The 19,628-nt window shown below is 39.8% G+C and overlaps 1 protein-coding gene and 1 long non-coding RNA gene across 2 annotated transcripts in view; one reads left to right on the forward strand and one right to left on the reverse strand.

Annotated features, from left to right (window-relative positions):
• LOC126188972 (uncharacterized) overlaps nucleotides 1-4,095 on the forward strand; it is a 55,199-nt gene extending 51,104 nt beyond the window's left edge. The window contains exon 3 of the long non-coding RNA XR_007537889.1: nucleotides 3,306-4,095. This is a non-coding gene — a long non-coding RNA (uncharacterized LOC126188972). The remainder of the gene's footprint in view (nucleotides 1-3,305) is intronic.
• The window catches only part of LOC126188970 (uncharacterized), a 296,440-nt gene that overhangs the window by 100,337 nt on the left and 176,475 nt on the right, over nucleotides 1-19,628 (reverse strand). The window contains exon 9 of the mRNA XM_049930740.1: nucleotides 7,480-7,628. Coding sequence (XP_049786697.1) covers nucleotides 7,480-7,628 — 149 coding nt within the window. The remainder of the gene's footprint in view (nucleotides 1-7,479; nucleotides 7,629-19,628) is intronic.

The raw sequence follows: 19,628 nt of genomic DNA on the forward strand, positions 1-19,628 counted from the left end.
AGATGTATAATCTCAAACCATGTGTATTGTGAACACTCATTCGGGCTTGTTTAAATACTTGCATTTGCCTTTTGGCAGTGCTTCTGCACCCGTCATTTTCCAATGGTATTTGGAACAGCTGACTGCTCAAGTACCAAACTGTTCAAACTATTTGGACGATACTGTAGTAGCAGATCGTACACCTGAAGAGCACATTGAAAAACTGTGCACTTTGTTTCGTGTGATATCTGATGCAGGACAAAAGTGTAGACTGGACAAGTGTGATTTTTTTAAAAACTGAGTTGTAGTGTCTTGGTCACATTATGAACAGTCAACGAGTACATCCTCTTAGTCACATTTGCTAGTCATCCGCGACCTCCCAGTTCTTTGCAATGTCACAGAATTGCAGCCACTTTTAGGGAAATGAACTATTATATGGGCTCATACCAAATGCTGCACAAATTGGTTTCATTGCATCACTTGCATTGCAAGAATGTCCTCTTTGTTTCAAGGAATGAGTACCAAGAAGCTTTTCAAAAACTTAAAGATGCATTGCTCAGTGACTGATGCTTGGTTCACTTTGATCCTGACAAACCAGTTGTGTTGCAAGTTGATGCTTCTTCTTACGGAAGTGGCGCAGTGCTTTCACACAGGTTTGGTGATAAAGACAGGCCTATTGCTTTCGCATCAAGAAGTGTTCTCTACAGCTCAGTGTAACTATTCACAAATTGAAAAAAAGTCACTGGCTATTGTGTATGACGTCACCAAGTTCCACCACTACTTTTTTGGGAGAAAATTCTACTTCGTAATGGATCACAAGCCACTGCAGTCCTTGTTTCATCCTATGAAGCCGGTTCCTGTACAAACTGCCCAAAAATTGCAAAGACAGCTCAACATGGTAATGCAGACACACTTTCATGTCTTCTGATTGGCCCTGATACAGACTTTGACATTTCTGCTGCATCTTGTTGTCACATCAATGCTCAGGATTCTGAATTTCTTCTATCCTTTCCTGTGACTTACAGGAAAATTGCCCAGGCCATGGAAGCTGATTCAGATTTAAACATTTTGCTAAAATACATTTGAACATCTTGGCCTCACTCATTGCGCAGCATAAAGAATTCTGTAGTGCGCCAATACTTTGCACACTGACATAGCGTTGTTAAACAGAAAAGTGTGATTATTGTTCATAATGACAGTGGACAGTCAGGTGTGTTGATCCCTAAAGATCTGCAAAAAGAAGTGTTGCTGTTACTTCACCAAGGACACTGGGGGACTGTTCGTACAAAACAGTTAATGCAACGACACTGTACTTGGGATGGTATGGACACCAGGGTATATATGGATAAAGTAAAAATTTTCTGGCTTTTCCCCAGGTTTTGCAGTTACAAATACGTTTTTCCTGGGTAAAAATACACTTTTTCCGGGTTAACTCTAAAACTTATTGATCCTTTGAATGGTTAATGTTTTATACACCAGCACAGAACTTCCCGGCGCTTTAGAAAACGAAACCCAGCAAAAAAAAAAAAAAAAAAAAAAAAAAAAAAAAAAAAAAAAAAAAAAAAAAAAAAAATAATAATAATAATAATAATAATAATAATAATAATAATAATAATAATAATAATAATTTACGAAACTATAAATTCAAATTCCACCAAACACAGCTCTTTAGTTTTCGAAGCACTGAAATCCAGATTATGATGATCTCTTGTAAGCCAGTCATAAATCATGTCATGTGATCTCGCCATCTGATGACAGCAGATATTCAGAACATAGGACATGTGATGCAGCCAACCAACAGCTTTTTTTTTTTTTTTTTGCGTGCATTACGCTTCAAAATACACCACAAAAATGTGCCTGTAAAAATTAAAATAATGACATAAATATCTTGTCTTTTGTCTTCTCAGCTCGCAATTCTTGTAAGTGGCTGGTCCTCAAAGTGCTAAGCACAGTATCACATTAGACTGTGGTGTTAAGTTTCAAATGCGAGTCAAATGCTATGTGACTTAAGAAAATTCATTGTGCATTCTCACACATAACATAATTAATTTTGTGTAAAAGGAAAGAAAATAACACTTTTCAAATCACCATTTGTAATATTTTCTCGAGACCTGTTAGAAATAGGTTCGTTTCAGCAGTTGCCAGAAAGCGCCAGAAAACAGGTGTTAATGCATGTGCCCAGCTACAATGACATAAGAAGCCCACATGTTCATACGTATAAAACATTAAGAGATCTTACATTAAGTCATAAAAGAAATAGCCCATCAGAGCATACTCCAAGAGCATCGGAATTTCATAAACCTTCGGCTTGAATGCATATTCTTATTCGTACGTCCAGATTCACAATGAAGTAGGCCCCAATCTGATATTACACTTTCCAGTGTTGTTTTCAGGATGTAAATTTTCTTTGAGCACCAGTACTGTACTATCTCATGTTTGCATGTTTGGTTCTTCATTATGGTATAATGCCATACATGCCAGAAGATGACTCAACTGCACATGCACATGATCCTGCTGGCAACTGCTGAAACAAACCTAATGGAAACAGTTGTGACGTCACGCTCATCGGAAGCAGTTTGTTGTAAAGTACTGCATAAGTCTTCGTCCTAAGGTCTATGATACATTCTGCCGTTGGCAGATGCTTGTGTGCACACGGTGTTTTGTTGTAGTAAATGGCACATTTCCTTTGCAGAAAAAGTTTTCTTTTTCTTTTTTCTCTCACTTGTGTTTTATTGGTGCAGTATTACTCTACAGTTGCGGGATACAGTAATATTCTTTGTTAGAGTATCAGTTCTTATCAGCCAAAATTACAAGAATTCATCTGAAAACAATGAAAAATTCCTTAAATTTCGAAAAATTTCCCGATTTTATCCTGGGGGGAGGGAGGGGGGGGGGGGGGGGGACAAAAACCATTCCCGGGTTTTTCCCGGTTGTCCTGGGTCGTACACACCCTGGACACACATAGAACAGATGACATCACAGTGTCACGCATGTGCAGAAAATCAGTCCGCTCCACTACAAAAATTCTCTGCTTGGCCTAAGTCGCAATCATCATGGCAATGTGTGCACATAGACTTTGCAGGGCCTTTTTGAGACACTCATTTGCTGATTGTGGTAGACTCTTATAGCAAGTTTCCTTTTGCTGTGCCAATGAACTGGACAATGTCACATAGCACAGTTCAGGCGTTATCCTCAATTTTTTGCCTCAAATGTTTACCTGATATCATAGTGCGGACAACGGTCCGCAGTTCAAGTCAAATGAGTTTTAAACATTCTGTGAACGCAATGGCATACAGCATCTAACTAGTGCACTGTTCTATCCACAGTCTAATGGCGAAGAGGAATGTTTTATCAGAACCTTCAAGCACCAGATGGCCAAACTTCACAACATGCACACCAGGAATCAAGCATTGAAACTATTCTTGCCTCCTCTTGTTCGTGTCAACGAGATGGACCATCGCAGACAGAATTGCTTTGTGGCTGAAGCCATCGAACACTGCTCCAACCTCTTCAGCATCTGGCGCCAAAGGAAGGCCGCAAGTATCGCCTTGCGATGCTTGATATTGTGTTTTTCAGAGATTTCAGTGGAGCAGACAGTGGGCGCGAGACGAGATCCTTTGCCGACTTGGCACATGCACGTATCTCACATCAGGCCCAGACGGATTGCAGTGCCAACATGACAACCAAATTCGCCACTGTCACGTGCATGGTGATCCTTCTGCATCTCTTCCCCCAAATTCACAGACCCCGAGGACAGTGTGGTCACAGCAGCCGCCAGAGGGTGTCATCACGACACCGCGGTTGACCAAATGGAGACAGAGTCTCTGCCTCCTCTCGCCCTTCTGATGGAGCTGGACCCGCCCACACTGCAGCAACCAATGGGTTCAACATCTTGCTATGGGCCTCAAGAGGTGGATGCGTACCCTTCTGGGTGTTTTCTGGGGGATGTTTCCATCAGAGCGACCCCTCACAAGGACGACAAAGCAATAGCAGTGGCCCCTACGTGGAGAGGACATAAGAGCCGTGACTGACGGGTGATGACCCACTTGAATAATCGCTTCAAAATTAGACAGTTGTATAGAAGTGTCAACTCTAGTTACTTCGCTTGAACTACCTATGTAGCACAGACTTGTGATTGTTTATACTGAAGAACATTGCTTATTTTGTATGTCACCTTTTGCTTGCGACACTTTTGTGTAACCATCAGAATTAAGTGTTATCATTTACTTTTGTGAAATAAAACTCATTAATACGATTTATTTGAATATTTGTCTAGCAAACCTAGTAAGATGGATTCATGGAAACACCACATTTGACGACAAGGCTGGACGTAATGTTCACACACACACACATCCACACAGACAGTAATGCACACTCATGCCACAGGAGTGTGATTTTTGGTGTCTATTTAGTTGTTTGTGTGAATGTGTGTGCTTTTGCTAGGAAAAGAGCTAGTGCTTGAAAGATAGTGTGAATGCTGTTTTCTGTTACATGTTTCTGTGCTGCATGCATTGACCTGTTTTAGGTGAGTAGTCACCTTTCCCTTACTTACATTTTGCTCCACCAAAGAATTTCCAATATTGTTATACAAAATATATGTTTTATACCACTATGAGGTAGGAAGCAGCCAAAGATATGCTACTGCTGTGCTATTAATGTGGCAACATTCACCATTTACAGGAATTATAAGTTTTTCAATACATAAAAATTTTGTTAAGCGAAAGCAAGAAATCATAAGAAAGTATCAAACAATCAAACATGTTGAAAAATTGCTTAATGGAAGCCTAAGGTGAAATGCATCTCAATCATCAAGTAAAAGAAAAATTCATCTCTGGTTGATGCTTTGATAACAGCTGATCTGATATTGTAAAACTACATTGCCAAAATAATCAGAACATATATGGATATTAATATTAAATATTCCTGGCAAGGACCTGCAATTGTAGAGATAACCGGGCTACATATTTACTTATGTAGCTACATGAAATATGATAATCATCAAGCGCCACTAAATGGGCACATAACAACAAGCTATATCTTGGCACTTCACAGGTGTCTATTAGGAATTCAGTACAACTGCCCAACAAACAGTTTTTTTATCGGCACAATCTGGCATACAAGACTTAAGTCAGCCATGAAGGGAAAGAACAGGCAAATCTATTAAATGTCATGGAAAGTGGATCCTTAGTCAATTCCAGGGATTTGTGCAGACGATTTTGATTATTTTACATACGTAGTAATCTGATAACAGAATAACCTAGCTCCCATTAGGATGGGCATGACATATGAGGTGGACTGAGAGATAAGGGAGGAGGACAGAGGCAAAAAGAGGGGGCAGATGAGGAGGACAGAAAGGGGGCGGATGAGGAGGACAGAAAGAGGAGAGGACAAGATGGACAGAAAGAGTGGGAAGCAGGAGAAGGGCACAGAGAGGCGGGAGGAAGAGAGGGACAGAAGGACAGGAGAAGGACAGAGGGAAGAGACTAGGACAGAGGGAAGGGAGAAGAATAGATGGGACGGAACGGAAGGCATGGACACAGAGATGGGAGATGAAGACAAGGGCACAGAGAGGGAAGAGGAAGCGATTGACAGAGACGGGAGGGGGACAGAGATGGAAGGGGAAGAGATGGACTGAGAGACGGAAGGCAAGAGATGGACAAAGAGAGGGGAGATGAGGAGATGGATGGAAACAGAAGAGGATATGGACAGGCAGAAAGAGAGGGGAGAGGAATATATGGACAGGCAGTCAGAGAGGGGAGAGGAGGATATGGACAGCCAGTCAGAGAGAGGAGAGAAGGATATGGATAGGCAGTCAGAGAGGGGAGAGGAGGATATGAACAGGCAGAAAGAGAGGGGAGAGGAGGAGATGGACAGACAGTGAGGAGGATTTTGACAGACAGAAATAAAGGGGAGTAGGATATGGACAAAGACTAGAGGAGGATAGGACAGACAGAGACTAGAGGATAGAACATACAGAATATAGAAGAGAATAGAACAGAGAAAAAGAACAGGGAAGAAGAGATGGACAGAGAGGGTGGGGTATAGGAGGCAGTTGGGTGAGGTAAAGGGCATGAGGAGTAGGTGGAATAAGGACAGCGAGCAAGCAGGCAGCTGGAAGATAGAATAAATAATTATCCAGGCAAAGCCAGGTAGTGACCAAGTAGTCTTTATAAACTACGCAAGTAGAATTAGGCAAAAGGTGTGATAGAAACATGATAAGTAATTATTTTCAAAGATACATTATGTGATCAAAAGTATCCGGACACCCCCCAAGAACATACGTTTTCATATTAAGAGCATTGTGCTACTACCTATTGCCAGGTACTCTATGTAAGTGACCTCAGTAGTCATTAGACATCATGAGAGAGCAGAACGGGATGCTCTGCTGAACTTACGGACTTTGAACGTGGTCGGTGATTGTGTGTCATTTGTGTCATACGTCTGTACGTAAGATTTAAGATTTCCACACTCCTAAATATCCCTAGATCCATTGTTTCCGAAGTGATAGTGAAGTCAAAACATGAAGGGACACATACAGCACAAAAGTGTACAGGCTGACCTCGTATGTTGACTGACAGCGACCACCGACAGTTGAAGAGGGTTGTAATGTGTAATATGCAGACATCTATTCAGACCATCACACAGGAATTCAAGATTGCATCAGGATCCACTGCAAGTACCGTGACAAGTTAGGCGGGAGGTGAGAAAACTTGGATTTCATGGTCGAGCGGCTGCTCATAAGCCACACATCATGCTGGTAAACGCCAAACGACGCCTCGCTTGGTGTAAGGAGCATGAACATTGGACGATTGAACAGTGGAAAAATGTTATGTGGAGTGACGAATGTGGTGATCCGATGGCAGGGTGTGGGTATAGCAAATGCTTGGTGCACGTCATCTGCCAGCGTGTGTAGTGCCAACAGTAAAATTCGGAGGCAGTGGTGTTATGGTGTGGTCGTGTTTTTTATGGAGAGGGCTTGCACCCCTTATTGTTTTGTGTGGCGCAATCACAGCACAGGCATACAGTGATGTTTTATGTAGCTTTCTGCTTCCCAATGCTGAAGAGCAAATCAGGGATATGGCGATTGCATCTTTCAACACGATCGAGCACCTGTTCATAATGCACCGCCTGTGTCAGAGGGGTTACACAACAATAACATCCCTGTAATGAACTGGCCTGCACATAGTCCTTACCTGAATCCTATAGAACACTTTTGGGATGTTTGGAACGCCAACTTCGTGCCAGGATGCACCGACCGACATCGATACCTCTCCTCAGTGGAGCACTCTGTAAAGAATGGGCTGCCATTCCCCAAGAAACGTTCCAGCCTGCGAGAGTGGAAGCTGTCATCAAGGCTAAAGGTGGGAGAACTCCATATTAAATTCTGGCATTACCGACGGAGGGCGCCAAATTCTTGTAAGCCATTTTCAGCCAAGTGTCCGGATACTTTTGATCAAATAATGTAGATTCCAATGAAGATTCATAAACTAAGATGCAAACCTGTGAGATACGAAATAAAGTCCAGATCTTCAACAATGCCATCTTCAGTACATTTATTAAAATTAATATATAGCCTTAGTGTGTCATTGAGAAATGTGAAGATCCACTGGAACTGAGTCAAAGCTCTTATATTCCATACACCTTCTGACCTGAAAAGTAAACAAATAAAATATCTATATCTACATTTTGATGTAGTGAGGTAGACACAAAAATATTAAATTACACACAAATTTAAAGTAATTACAAGGTCTGTTCAAACATTTGTAAGTCGCGCCAGTAATGTGTTGGAGCAAACTGTGGTTGGCAACCCTTGTAATGCTTCGAGAATTTCCACATAAATTCTAGAACCACTTGTCCTTCTACTGTCTTGAACACACGATATTCTAAAAATAAGTGTGAGAGAACGTACAAACTGCACGACTCTTGTTTGTATGTGCAGGCTGAAAAGAAATCACGAGCATGAGCTAGACATAACAGTCAAACGATATTGACAAGTGTTTGCCGCTTGCGCCACGAAAGTAGTATTGGAAGAACAAGGAATGTTTATGGATCTTATGGCGTTTTATATTGTTGATCATTGTAACGAGAAAAAAGAGGAACAGTTGAAAAAATTGTTAATTGTACTTCACGTGTTGGACTTGCTAGAAGCAAGACATGTTCATAAATTATGTGGTTGTAAAAACTATGCTATTGTAAATGTATTTAATCGAGTCTAATGCTAGACAAATCGGTTGACTTGCAAACATTCGAATATTTACGTGAGAAGTGATGAATTTGTTCTTTGTGCAAGTTGAAATATACCAAACTAAACTAAAAGTATTCTGCAAGTATCCACTATTTTCATGAGTGGAAAGCAAGAGAGAGAGAGAGAGAGAGAGAGAGAGAGAGAGAGAGAGAGAGAGAGGCTGATAAATTCCGTTAACCAGCAATATTCATCGGAGATGAAGTTTTTGGAGATCGATGTAGCCGGCTATCCAGAGAAGACGACCAGCTGTGCATACCTCATAAGTCAACTGATGTGAGAGAGGTGTGAATTTTGCATGCAATCCAATCTCGCACAACAATCCAGGTCGTCTAAAGTATTAGAATGTGACGACCAGTGAAAAGGACTCGAAAAAATGGGAATTTTGAGAGAAAATCGAAGCAGAAGATATGATGCTTTGCCATAGCAACCAGGTATAACAAGACAAGAGAACTGTTTCATGGAATTGGATTCGGCCTAAAAGTTCAAATGGTGAGAATTAATAAATGCAATAAAAGAGAAGACGTAAGAAAAATATTATGGTAAAAGGAAAGAGAGAAGATTCCGACATATTAGACTAAGACGAAATACGACAAGAATAATTCATCAAAGAAGATCCGGTGTGGTAAGTAAGCGGCTCTCACCCACATCGCGGGGATGCAGACATGGAAACCAGCCTAAGTCCGACAACGCTAGCATCAGTCGCTAATCATTGGTGCTGATTTCACATACGCTCGCCGATGCTGAAACCAACATTCGATGCCACCAGCGCCAGTGCTGTTCACCGGCGCTGATTACGCATCCACTCACCAACGCCGCTAGAATTCTATGCCGGGTGAGCGCAAAACAATAATTGTTTGAGTGTAAAGCTAAAAAGAAACTGTTGAATAATAGACTGCTAGTATAGTTATTAAACTCAGTGTAGAAATTTTTTTGATGATTACTAGATCAAAAACTAAGAGAGATATGGATAATACACAGAGATTTGGGGAAACTTCAGAACCAGCCATGGCAATGAAAGTGAGTAAGGAGGCGCCTGACTGGTCTGAAGTAGTAAATTTAATCATAGCCCAAAGGGCAGATTCAGAGGCTTTAAGAAAGGAACCAAGTCTTAAATTAGACTCAGTAAATACTTAATTAAATAATAAATTGGATGTTTAGAATGAAACTTTAGAATTGTTAAGTGCTAAGGTAGACCCACAAAGGAAAGAATTTAGTGAATTTGATTCTTTAACTACCAAAGTAGAAAATTTTAAAGTAGATTTAAAGAGGAATTAACTAGTTCATAAAGCAGTCATATAAACCAACCGTTCACCGATTTTAGTCAGGCACAGAGTAACCAATTTCAGGACTTAGCTAAAAAGTTAGAATTGGATATTGAAGATAAATACAATAATGTAGAAGGTCAACTTGGAGGTAAATTAGGATCATTTCAAAGTGTATGTAATGTTACATTCGATGCTGTACAACATAGCTTACACACTTTAAAAGAGATTGTTGAGAAGCAGGATGAGTTATTACCACTAGTCCAATCGCAAATTGCAGGTGTCAATACTTGAGCGGATAACGTGGAACAAAACTTTAAAGAGAAACTAGAACATCTACATCTACATCTACATTTATACTCCGCAAGCCACCCAACTGTGTGTGGCGGAGGGCACTTTACATGCCACTGTCATTACCTCCCTTTCCTGTTCCAGTCGCGTATGGTTCGCGGGAAGAACAATTGCCGGAAAGAACTTCAGATATGATAAATATAAGTAGCCTGAAGGAACAGGTAGAGGAAAAGAGAAGACCTAAAAGTGGCCGCAAGAGTAACCTCTGACAATGTGTCGCCAAATCTGTCTTCTGAACTTAACAATACCAAGAGAGATATAGATAATTTATGGAAGGAATTCAAGCTTATTTAGGACAAAATAGATAATAGGGTGACTTCTCCTAATGTGGTATTCACTAGTGAGGTAACGACGGATTAACAATGGGGAGCCAATTCAGGGTTATCTAGGCAATTCCCTAAGTTTAAGCCAGACGGGAAGTACATCCCATCCATTTTTTGAAAAGGTTCAACCAAGCCTTGCCCAAGAACTGGGAGAATTCGAAAAAGATTGAATTTGCTGTGTGGTATCTATTAGGCGAAGCCTCAGAGTGGGGTACAGTAAGCAATCAAAACTCTTCCTCTTGGGAAGATTTTCAAAAAAAAGTTTACAGAGAAGTATTTGTCAGCAAGTGCCCAGCAAAACCTGTTATCGGACTTATGGGACCCAAAGTTTACAATAATACGTGGGGAACAATGAGAAAGTATTTCAACTGGCATTTAACACGAGCGAAATATTTAGATAAGCCAATGGAGGAAGAGGGGTTAGTTCAAATTTTAATAATAAGATTGCCGATTGACGCGAGGAAGGATATAGTATTTCAACTGGCATTTAACACGAGCGAAATATTTAGATAAGCCAATGGAGGAAGAGGGGTTAGTTCAAATTTTAATAAGAAGATTGCCCATTTACGCGAGGAAGGATATAGTATGTAGTGGGTGGAAAACGGATGAAGAATTATTATCCTTTGTGGACGCACTGGATGCCTTAGACAAGGACCACAACATGAGTGTACACCAGAATGAAAATCAGAATTACAAAAGGATTAGTAATAACAACTTTAAAAGACATGAGGCTAACTTAGCTGGAGTACACCAGTGTAACAGGAATAATAGCAACGAGAATTATCAGAAGAAACATCCACCTTTGAATTTAGACCCAGTAACTTCGCAGGAATTTGTGCCACGTAATAATAGAGCACTAAGTGGTAACATAGTACCCTGATTTGGTAACCAACCGGTGATTACTATTAAGGAGGAAAACAATGCGATCTGGAACAAGGGCTGGGGCCCACGCCGTAGACATACACTAGGAGGCCTGGTTTATAATAGAAATGTTACACCTAAAATACCTACAAAGAATAGTTGTTACTGGAAGAACCAAACTTAACTACCAATAATACACAGCCAATAATAGTAGGAAACGTGAAGATTTGAAGTTAACATATTTATAGTCTCATAGAGTGAGGTGTCACTCATTTCTAGCACATTCTTTAGCACATTACAGACTAAACATTAAAACAGTGTGCTGGACCGAGACTCGAACACGGGGCCCTTGGCCTTTCGCAGGCAAGTGCTCTACGATCTGAGCTACCCAAGCACACTTCTGCGAAGAAGAGCTTCTGTGAAGTTTGGAAGGTAGGAAACGAGGTACTGGCAGCATTGAAGCTGTGGGGACAGGTTGTGAGTCATGCTTGGGTAGCTCTGATGGTAGAGCACTTTCCCGCGAAAGGCATAGGTCTCGAGTACGAGTCTCGGTCTGGCACACAGTTTTAATCTGCCAGGGAGTTTCATATCAGCACACACTCCGCTGCAGGGTGAAAATCTAATTCTGTAATACCGTGGGTTTGAAAACTTAAAAAGAGCACTAGTAGAAGCACCCACATTGCATCATCCAAATATGGGCGGACCATTTAAAATTGCAACTGAAGCACCTGAGTATGGGATCGCGGCAGAACTATTCCAAGGACAGTGGGGTATAGATAATGTAAATCACAGATCCATAGCTTTTGCTAGCTGTAGTCAAATAAACATGAATTAAATTACACAGCTACTGAAAAAGAACTTTTAGCAATAGTATGGAGTGTCCAAAAATTCCAAACACTAGTTTGGGGGTCAGAAATTCATATCTACACAGAACATCAAGCTCTATCTTTTTTGATGAATAGTCGTTTGTTAGACAGTAGATTAATGCGATGGATGTTGTTCCTACATTCGAATACAGTACGTAAAAGGTTCTAAGAATATTGTACCAGACACTTTGTCTAGGTTGCCAATAGACAAGGAAGAGCTAAAACAGCCGGAAGGACCCTGCACGATTTTTGCAATCAATTTTCTGACAGGAGAGTATCCACATACCAGGGTACAAGAGATGGCACAAAGCGTAACAGAGAACATACATCACGATCCCTTTTTTACCGAGATGTTTGCTATGTGTATTAGGAATTCCTTGCCTTTTAATCAAGCAGGAAAGTGGAAAATTATGGGTCATAATTTATTTTGGAGAGATAGTATAACATCACAACGGTGGCATTTATGCACTCCGAAGTTAATGGAAGATGAAATTGTGTGGTATGTTCATCCAGGGTATGGACACTTCGGAATACAGAAATTTATAGCTCATATGAATAAGTTCTATTACTTTAAAAGGCTAGGACACAAATTGCTTTTTTAATTAGGACTTGTGAAATCTGTCAGAAGGTGAAAGAGTGTAACACTCATGTTAAATACAAAATGTATCCTATCATTCATAAGTCTATACACGATCTTACAGCAATGGATTTCTTTGGACCAACTCCGAAAGGTAAGGGAGGAGTGTCGTACATTTTAGTTCTCATAGTGTGTTGGTCAAAGTATGTTAAGTTGTATCGTATTAAAAAAACAAATACACCAACTGTGATACACTGTTTGCAACAATAATTTCTGGAGGTAGGCAAATCAAAACTGTTTCTCTATGGTAATGGGCCACAGTTTGTTAGTAACAATTTTAAAGAATTTTTATTGTGGGAAGGTATTTGTCAAGTGTTAATGTCCAACTATAGCCCGTCCTTGAATCCATGTGAACGGGTAAAGCAAGAGATTGGCCAATTATGCTGCACCTCCTGCCATGAAAAACATACTTTATGGGCAATGAAGATCAAAGACTTTGAACTTATTTTAAATGAACTACCACATTTATGGTTCAAATGGCTCTGAGCACTATGGGACTTAACATCTGTGGTCATCAGTCCCCTAGAACTTAGAACTACTTAAACCTAACTAACCTAAGGACATCACACACATCCATGCCTGAGGCAGGATTTGAACCTGTGACCGTAGCAGTCGCGCGGTTCCGGACTGAGCGCCTAGAACCGCTAGACCACCGCGGCCGGCACCACATTAATCAACAGGATTAACACCTTTAGAAGTAATAGGCAAACCCTTTGTAGAGAACCTCTTATGAAATGTTTCATTTGGTTGAACAGCCTACTGAAGATTACGAACTTGAACAGGCAATGGTTTCTGAAAATTTAGCTGAAAAGTCACAACAATGGGTAACTAAACATAACACGAAGGCTATCGAACCTCCGTACAAGGTCAAAGACCTAGCTCTTGTAAAACAGCACTTTCACAGCTCTGCCCCGAGGAAACAGACACGTAAGTTTTTCCAAAAGTATGAGGGACCATACCGAGTTCAAATGGTAATACATCCCAATACATTACTGTTAGTGGATCGTATAATGGGATCAAAGAAAGGAAAGTACGACGTAAAGGACATAAAATTGTATTTCCCCCAGGGACATTAACATTCTGAGTTAACAGGCAGAGTGATGACCGTCGGATCCCAAGTTGTTTTCGGTGTTTCTTCCAAGATAGTTATCCTGCACGAAATTCTCTTCAAATCTTAAACTATTCAATAATCTGTTCCTAAAAATGTTAAACTATTCTATAATTTTAGTACGTAGGAAACCAAATATGACAGTCACGTAGAAAACTTAAGAGAATCACGAATAAACAGTGATCTCTGTAGACATGAAATGAAAAGAATATAATGTTATATTAGTGAAAAGTATAATATAATGGTACTATTTAAACAGGGTGATGTCGAGACGATGTAAAATGAATAGAGGATTTTATTTGTGTATAAAAGATAATATAAAGTGACTAACTAGACAGCTATTTTATAGTAGTGTAGAATTTTCTATTTTGTATAGAATATTTTATACTTTTTATGAAATGTGATGTAAATGGGAGGGTTTGTACAATTTTTGGAAGGGGTGGGTATTGTAGATTAAAACATGATCTACATCAACATAAAAAATCATGGCTAACAAAGAACACACACCACACCTTTCAAACAACCCTCACAAACAAGTAATACTGATTCTTCACCATTTGCCGTTCTATAGGGTTGCTAAAATTTTCTTCGGGGACCTCAAGGGTGAAGGTGAGAATGTTCGTTCTGTAGGAGACGATTGAACACCATACCTCCTCCAGCTTCTCACTCAAGTACCGGTGAGGTAGGGATCCTGGGGAAGAAGGGTGGGAAGGGTTTCCTGTCTTTGGGGCTATCTTCTTTCTCTTCTTCGAACTTAGCAACCATTTCTATTTTTTCCTTTCTTACTTCTCTTTTGAGTACCTGCCTATTTTTCCTTCTTTCTATATTCATATACTTCTATGGTAGAAGTATTTCATATTTTCCGTGGTTTCCAATAACCTACAACAACAATGCCGAAGAATCAGGCTGCACAAACACACACCATCATACACACAAAGATATATGAGTATGCAAACAATGAAACTACTAACTAGACACCCGTCGAGAGGTATGAACTGTCAAGTGTTGTAGGGGGACGGTATGTGTAGATTGGGAAATATGCACACATTGTTGTTTATTGTGAGTTCTACATTGCATGTATATACATATATGAGAACTATGATGATTTCATATCACATATATACATACGTACAGAAAAACCTTGATGATTTTACTAGAGACACAGTATATACCAAGTATGTATAAGTTGAAAAGTAGGGGAGGACTCTAGGGACCAAAGGAAGTATCAAGAAGTGAGAGTGAAGTGACGCAATGAACCATGAGGCCTACTCACAAAGGATAAGGGGAGGCGTACCCGGCATTTGCTGAGGATATAGGGCAGGCGTACCTACATGGAGATAAGACGACCTGTGGCCTGATGAATATGGATGTTTTAAGAAGGGGCTAACTACCAAAACGGAAGGAGAAAGTGCACTCACAGGGTCAACCCACCTGTAAGATATACGTACTGGTCCTAGGGGAAAAGGACAGTATCGTGACAGAAGTCACGCATTTAATAGGAATTATTCTGGTAAGTTTGAATTCTATATTCCACTAGCATTATTATGTTTTAAGTGAGTTTACAAGTGTAGAGAGGAACACTTTCATTTGCCCGGAGTTCCTCCAGTCTACAAACAGTCTATAATTAATGAGGCTATTACGTACTAAAGAAGCAGTACACAGAATTAGAATAAAGAGTAAAATACTCAAGTGTCATGAACACCTGGAGCTTAAGATTGGAAACTAAAGGTTTAGGCCCAACGACTCCTATATATAAAAGGATTGACTCCAACATTGAGTGAAATACTCCCATTTTATAATCAAAGTGAAATGTATAAAGAAAAGCTAAATAGTAAATAAAAGGGTTATGCATGGTTAATATAGGGATGTGGAATGTATACTGTGAAATTATAAATTGTTATTGTATGTAATACTAATGTACATAATGAGTATGTACAAAATATCGCGTGTTCGGGCTGAGCGGAGGGATATGTAGTGCTTCGAGAATTTCCACATAAATTCTACACCACTGCCGTCTTGAACACACGATATTTTAAAAATAAGTGTGAGAGAACATACATACACCACTCGTCCTTCTACCGTCTCGAACACACGATGTTTTAAAAATAAGTTTGAGAGAACGTACATACTCCGCAACATATGTTTGTGTGTGCAGGCTGGAAAGGAGTCACAAACACAAGGTAGATGCGACGGTCGAATGGCATCGACAAGTGTTTGCCGCTTGTGCCATGGAAGTCGTAATGGAAGAACAAGTAGTGTTTATGGATCTTATGGTGTTTTATAACATTGATTATTGTAACAAGAAAAAAGAGGAACATTTGAAAAAAATGTTAATTGTACTTTACGTGTTGGACTTGTTAGGAGCAAGACATGTTCATAAATTATGTGGTTGTAAAAAATATGCTACTGTAAATGTATTTAATAGAGTTTACTGCTAGACGAATCGGTTGACTTGCAAACATTCGAATATTTATGTGAGAAGTGGTGAATTTGTTCTTTTTGGAAGTTGAAACACACACTCCAGGTCGTCTAAAGCATTAGACCCTGCACACACCTATGTTCAATATATAACAGCCAGAAGTTTCATTTTTGTATGTCTGTTAGTTATCATTCAGTGCTGTATTGAGTAGAACATCGAGTCACACAGTTTGTGAATTTCAACATGGCAGAGTTGGAGGAGAAATGTGTCTGCATTAAATATTGCATGGAATTCAAGAAAATCTTTACAGAGACATACCAAATGATCCAGGACGCTTACAGTGATGAGTACATAAGTCACACTTGGTGGTAAGAATGGTTTACACGGTTTAAAGATGGCCAGATGGAAATTAAAGATGACCTCCGTTCAGGACGCCCTTTGACGTCTACCGACAAGGCTCATGTATGGAATGTCAACAATATTGTGTGTGCCAATCAACGACTGACTGTCCAAGAGATTGCAGAAGAATGTAACATTTCAGTTGGATTATGTCAAGAAATCCTGAGAGCATTTTGGAATGTATTGTGTTGCTGCCAAGTTTGTCCCATGCCTCATGAGTCAACACCAGAAAGACCTTCGGCTCGCAATCTATGATGAGCTTTTGGATCATGCGAATGAGAACCTGGCTCCTGCGGATTTTTTTTTATTTCCAAAGTTGAAAATCCCGTTGATAGGACGAAGATGAGATAACAGAAAATTTGCAGATGGTGCTTCACACGATCCAACAAGACGCATACTAAGGCTGTTTCTGGAACTGGACATGGCACTGGGAGCAATGTATCAGTTGTGTAGGAGAGTATTATGAGGGAGACCATGCACAATAGCTTAGAGGTAAGCATAGAAAAATTTTGTGGACAAAGTTTCAGAATTTTTTGAACAGACATCGTACGGACACCAACTACAAGTGAGTTGTGTTGGGATTCGAATGAATCCACAAATTGTTCTTCAGTGCCCACTCAAAATACTTATAAACTACTGTGGTTAAAATTTATAAAAGTTAGAAATATATTATGAAGGAAAAACAAAACATTTCTACACACACACACACACACACACACACACACACACACACACACACTATATATATAAAAAGCAAAGATGATGTGACTTACCAAACGAAAGCACTGGCATGTAGATAGACACACAGACAAACACAAACACACACACACATATATATATATATATATATATATATATATATATATATATATATATTTAAAAAGAAAGATGATGAGACTTACCAAACAAAAGTGCTGGCAGGTCGATACACACACAAACAAACACAAACATACACACAAAATTCTAGCTTTCGCAACCAACGGTTGCCTCGACAGGAAAGAGGGAAGGAGAAGGAAAGACAAAAGGATATGGGTTTTAAGGGAGAGGGTAAGGAGTCATTCCAATCCCGGGAGCGGAAAGACTTACCTTAGGGGGAAAAAAGGACAGGTTGCCTGACGAGGCAACCGTTGGTTGCGAAAGCTAGAATTTTGTGTGTATGTTTGTGTGTCTATCGACCTGCCAGCGCTTTTGTTTGGTAAGTCTCATCATCTTTCTTTTTAAATATATTTTTCCCACGTGGAATGTTTCCCACTATTATATATATATATATATATATATATATATATATATATATATATATATATATAATAGAAGGAAACATTCCACGAAGGAAAAATATATCTAAAAACAAAGATGATGTGACTTACCAAATGAAAGTGCTGGCAGGTCGACAGACACACAAACGACACAAACATACACACAAAATTCAAGCTTTCGCAACAAACTGTTGCCTCATCGAAATGTCTTTAAATATGTCTGCTTGTGTCTGTATATGTGTGGATGGATATGTGTGTGTGTGCGAGTGTGTACCCGTCCTTTTTTCCCCCTAAGGTAAGTCTTTCCGCTCCCGGGACTGGAATGACTCCTTACCCTCTCCCTTAAAACCCACATCCTTTCGTCTTTCCCTCCGATGAGGCAACAGTTTGTTGCGAAAGCTTGAATTTTGTGTGTATGTTTGTGTCGTTTGTGTGTCTGTCGACCTGCCAGCACTTTCATTTGGTAAGTCACATCATCTTTGTTTTTAGATATATATATATATATATATATATGAATATAATAGAGGGAAACATTCCACATGGGAAAAATATGTCTATCGACCTGCCAGCGCTTTTGTTTGGTAAGTCTCATCATCTTTCTTTTCATATATATATATATATCTAAAAAGAAAGATGATGAGACTTACCAAACAAAAGCGCTGGCAGGTCGATAGACACACAAACAAACACAAACATACACACAAAATTCTAGCTTTCGCAACCAACGGTTGCCTCGTCAGGAAAGAGGGAAGGAGAGGGAAAGACGAAAGGATTTGGGTTTTAAGGGAGAGGGTAAGGAGTCATTCCAATCCCGGGAGCGGAAAGACTTACCTTAGGGGGAAAAAAGGACAGGTATACACTTGCACACACACACATATCAGTCCACACATATACAGGCACAAGCAGACATATTTAAAGACAAAGAGTTTGGGCAGAGATGTCAGTCGAGGCAGAAGTGCAGAGGCAAAGATGTTGTTGAATGACAGGTGAGGTATGAGTGGTGGCAACTTGAAATTAGCGGAGATTGAGGCCTGGTGGAAGGTAAGTCTTTCCGCTCCCGGGACTGGAATGACTCCTTACCCTCTCCCTTAAAACCCACATCCTTTCGTCTTTCCCTCTCCTTCCCTCTTTCCTGATGAGGCAACAGTTTGTTGCGAAAGCTTGAATTTTGTGTGTATGTTTGTGTTCGTTTGTGTGTCTGTCGACCTGCCAGCACTTTCATTTGGTAAGTCACATCATCTTTGTTTTTAGGTATATATATATATATATATATAGAGAGAGAGAGAGAGAGAGAGAGAGAGAGAGAGAGAGAGAGAGAGAGAGCACGTGGGGAGTGCGTGTTAGGGTGTGGGGGCATGGAGGTGAATAGAAAACACACTTAAATGTTACAACAAAGATCTGTGGATATGTCCCAGCTAAATTTGAAACAGATCTGCTACCCACTTTACAATGTTTTAAAGCAGCTAAGCAGCTTAAAAGTTTAGGCTCGAGCCCAGACAAATCAATTGTCAAGTCTGTATAACATCAGCCTTGAAGTTAGTTAATATAGGGGGCAGGTCTACACTTAAATTTGCAGCTGATTCTTTATCAAACATAAATCATACTCTGTTAAAATGTGTCATCCAGAAACAAGTACACTACAGATACTATAAAGAAACAGACGATGATGTACTGTATCAAAATAGATAAATGCTGGTGAAATACTTACATTATTTTGTGTAGTTACAAAGAACATTTTCCTCAGAGAGAAAATTAAAAAAATACGCACACACAAAATTATCTTTAAAGTTGTATTTAACAGTCCTTGCTTTATTTTCACACTTCACATAGCCAGAATTATTACCGTCCACTAAAGGTTACCTTCTCCAACTTCTCATTTTCCCTGCAGGTGGTGGATTTTGCCGTTCTTCTAATAACGATTG

The sequence above is a fragment of the Schistocerca cancellata genome, chromosome 5, assembly GCF_023864275.1.
Source record: "Schistocerca cancellata isolate TAMUIC-IGC-003103 chromosome 5, iqSchCanc2.1, whole genome shotgun sequence".
In the NCBI taxonomy this organism is placed as follows: Eukaryota; Metazoa; Arthropoda; class Insecta; order Orthoptera; family Acrididae; genus Schistocerca; species Schistocerca cancellata.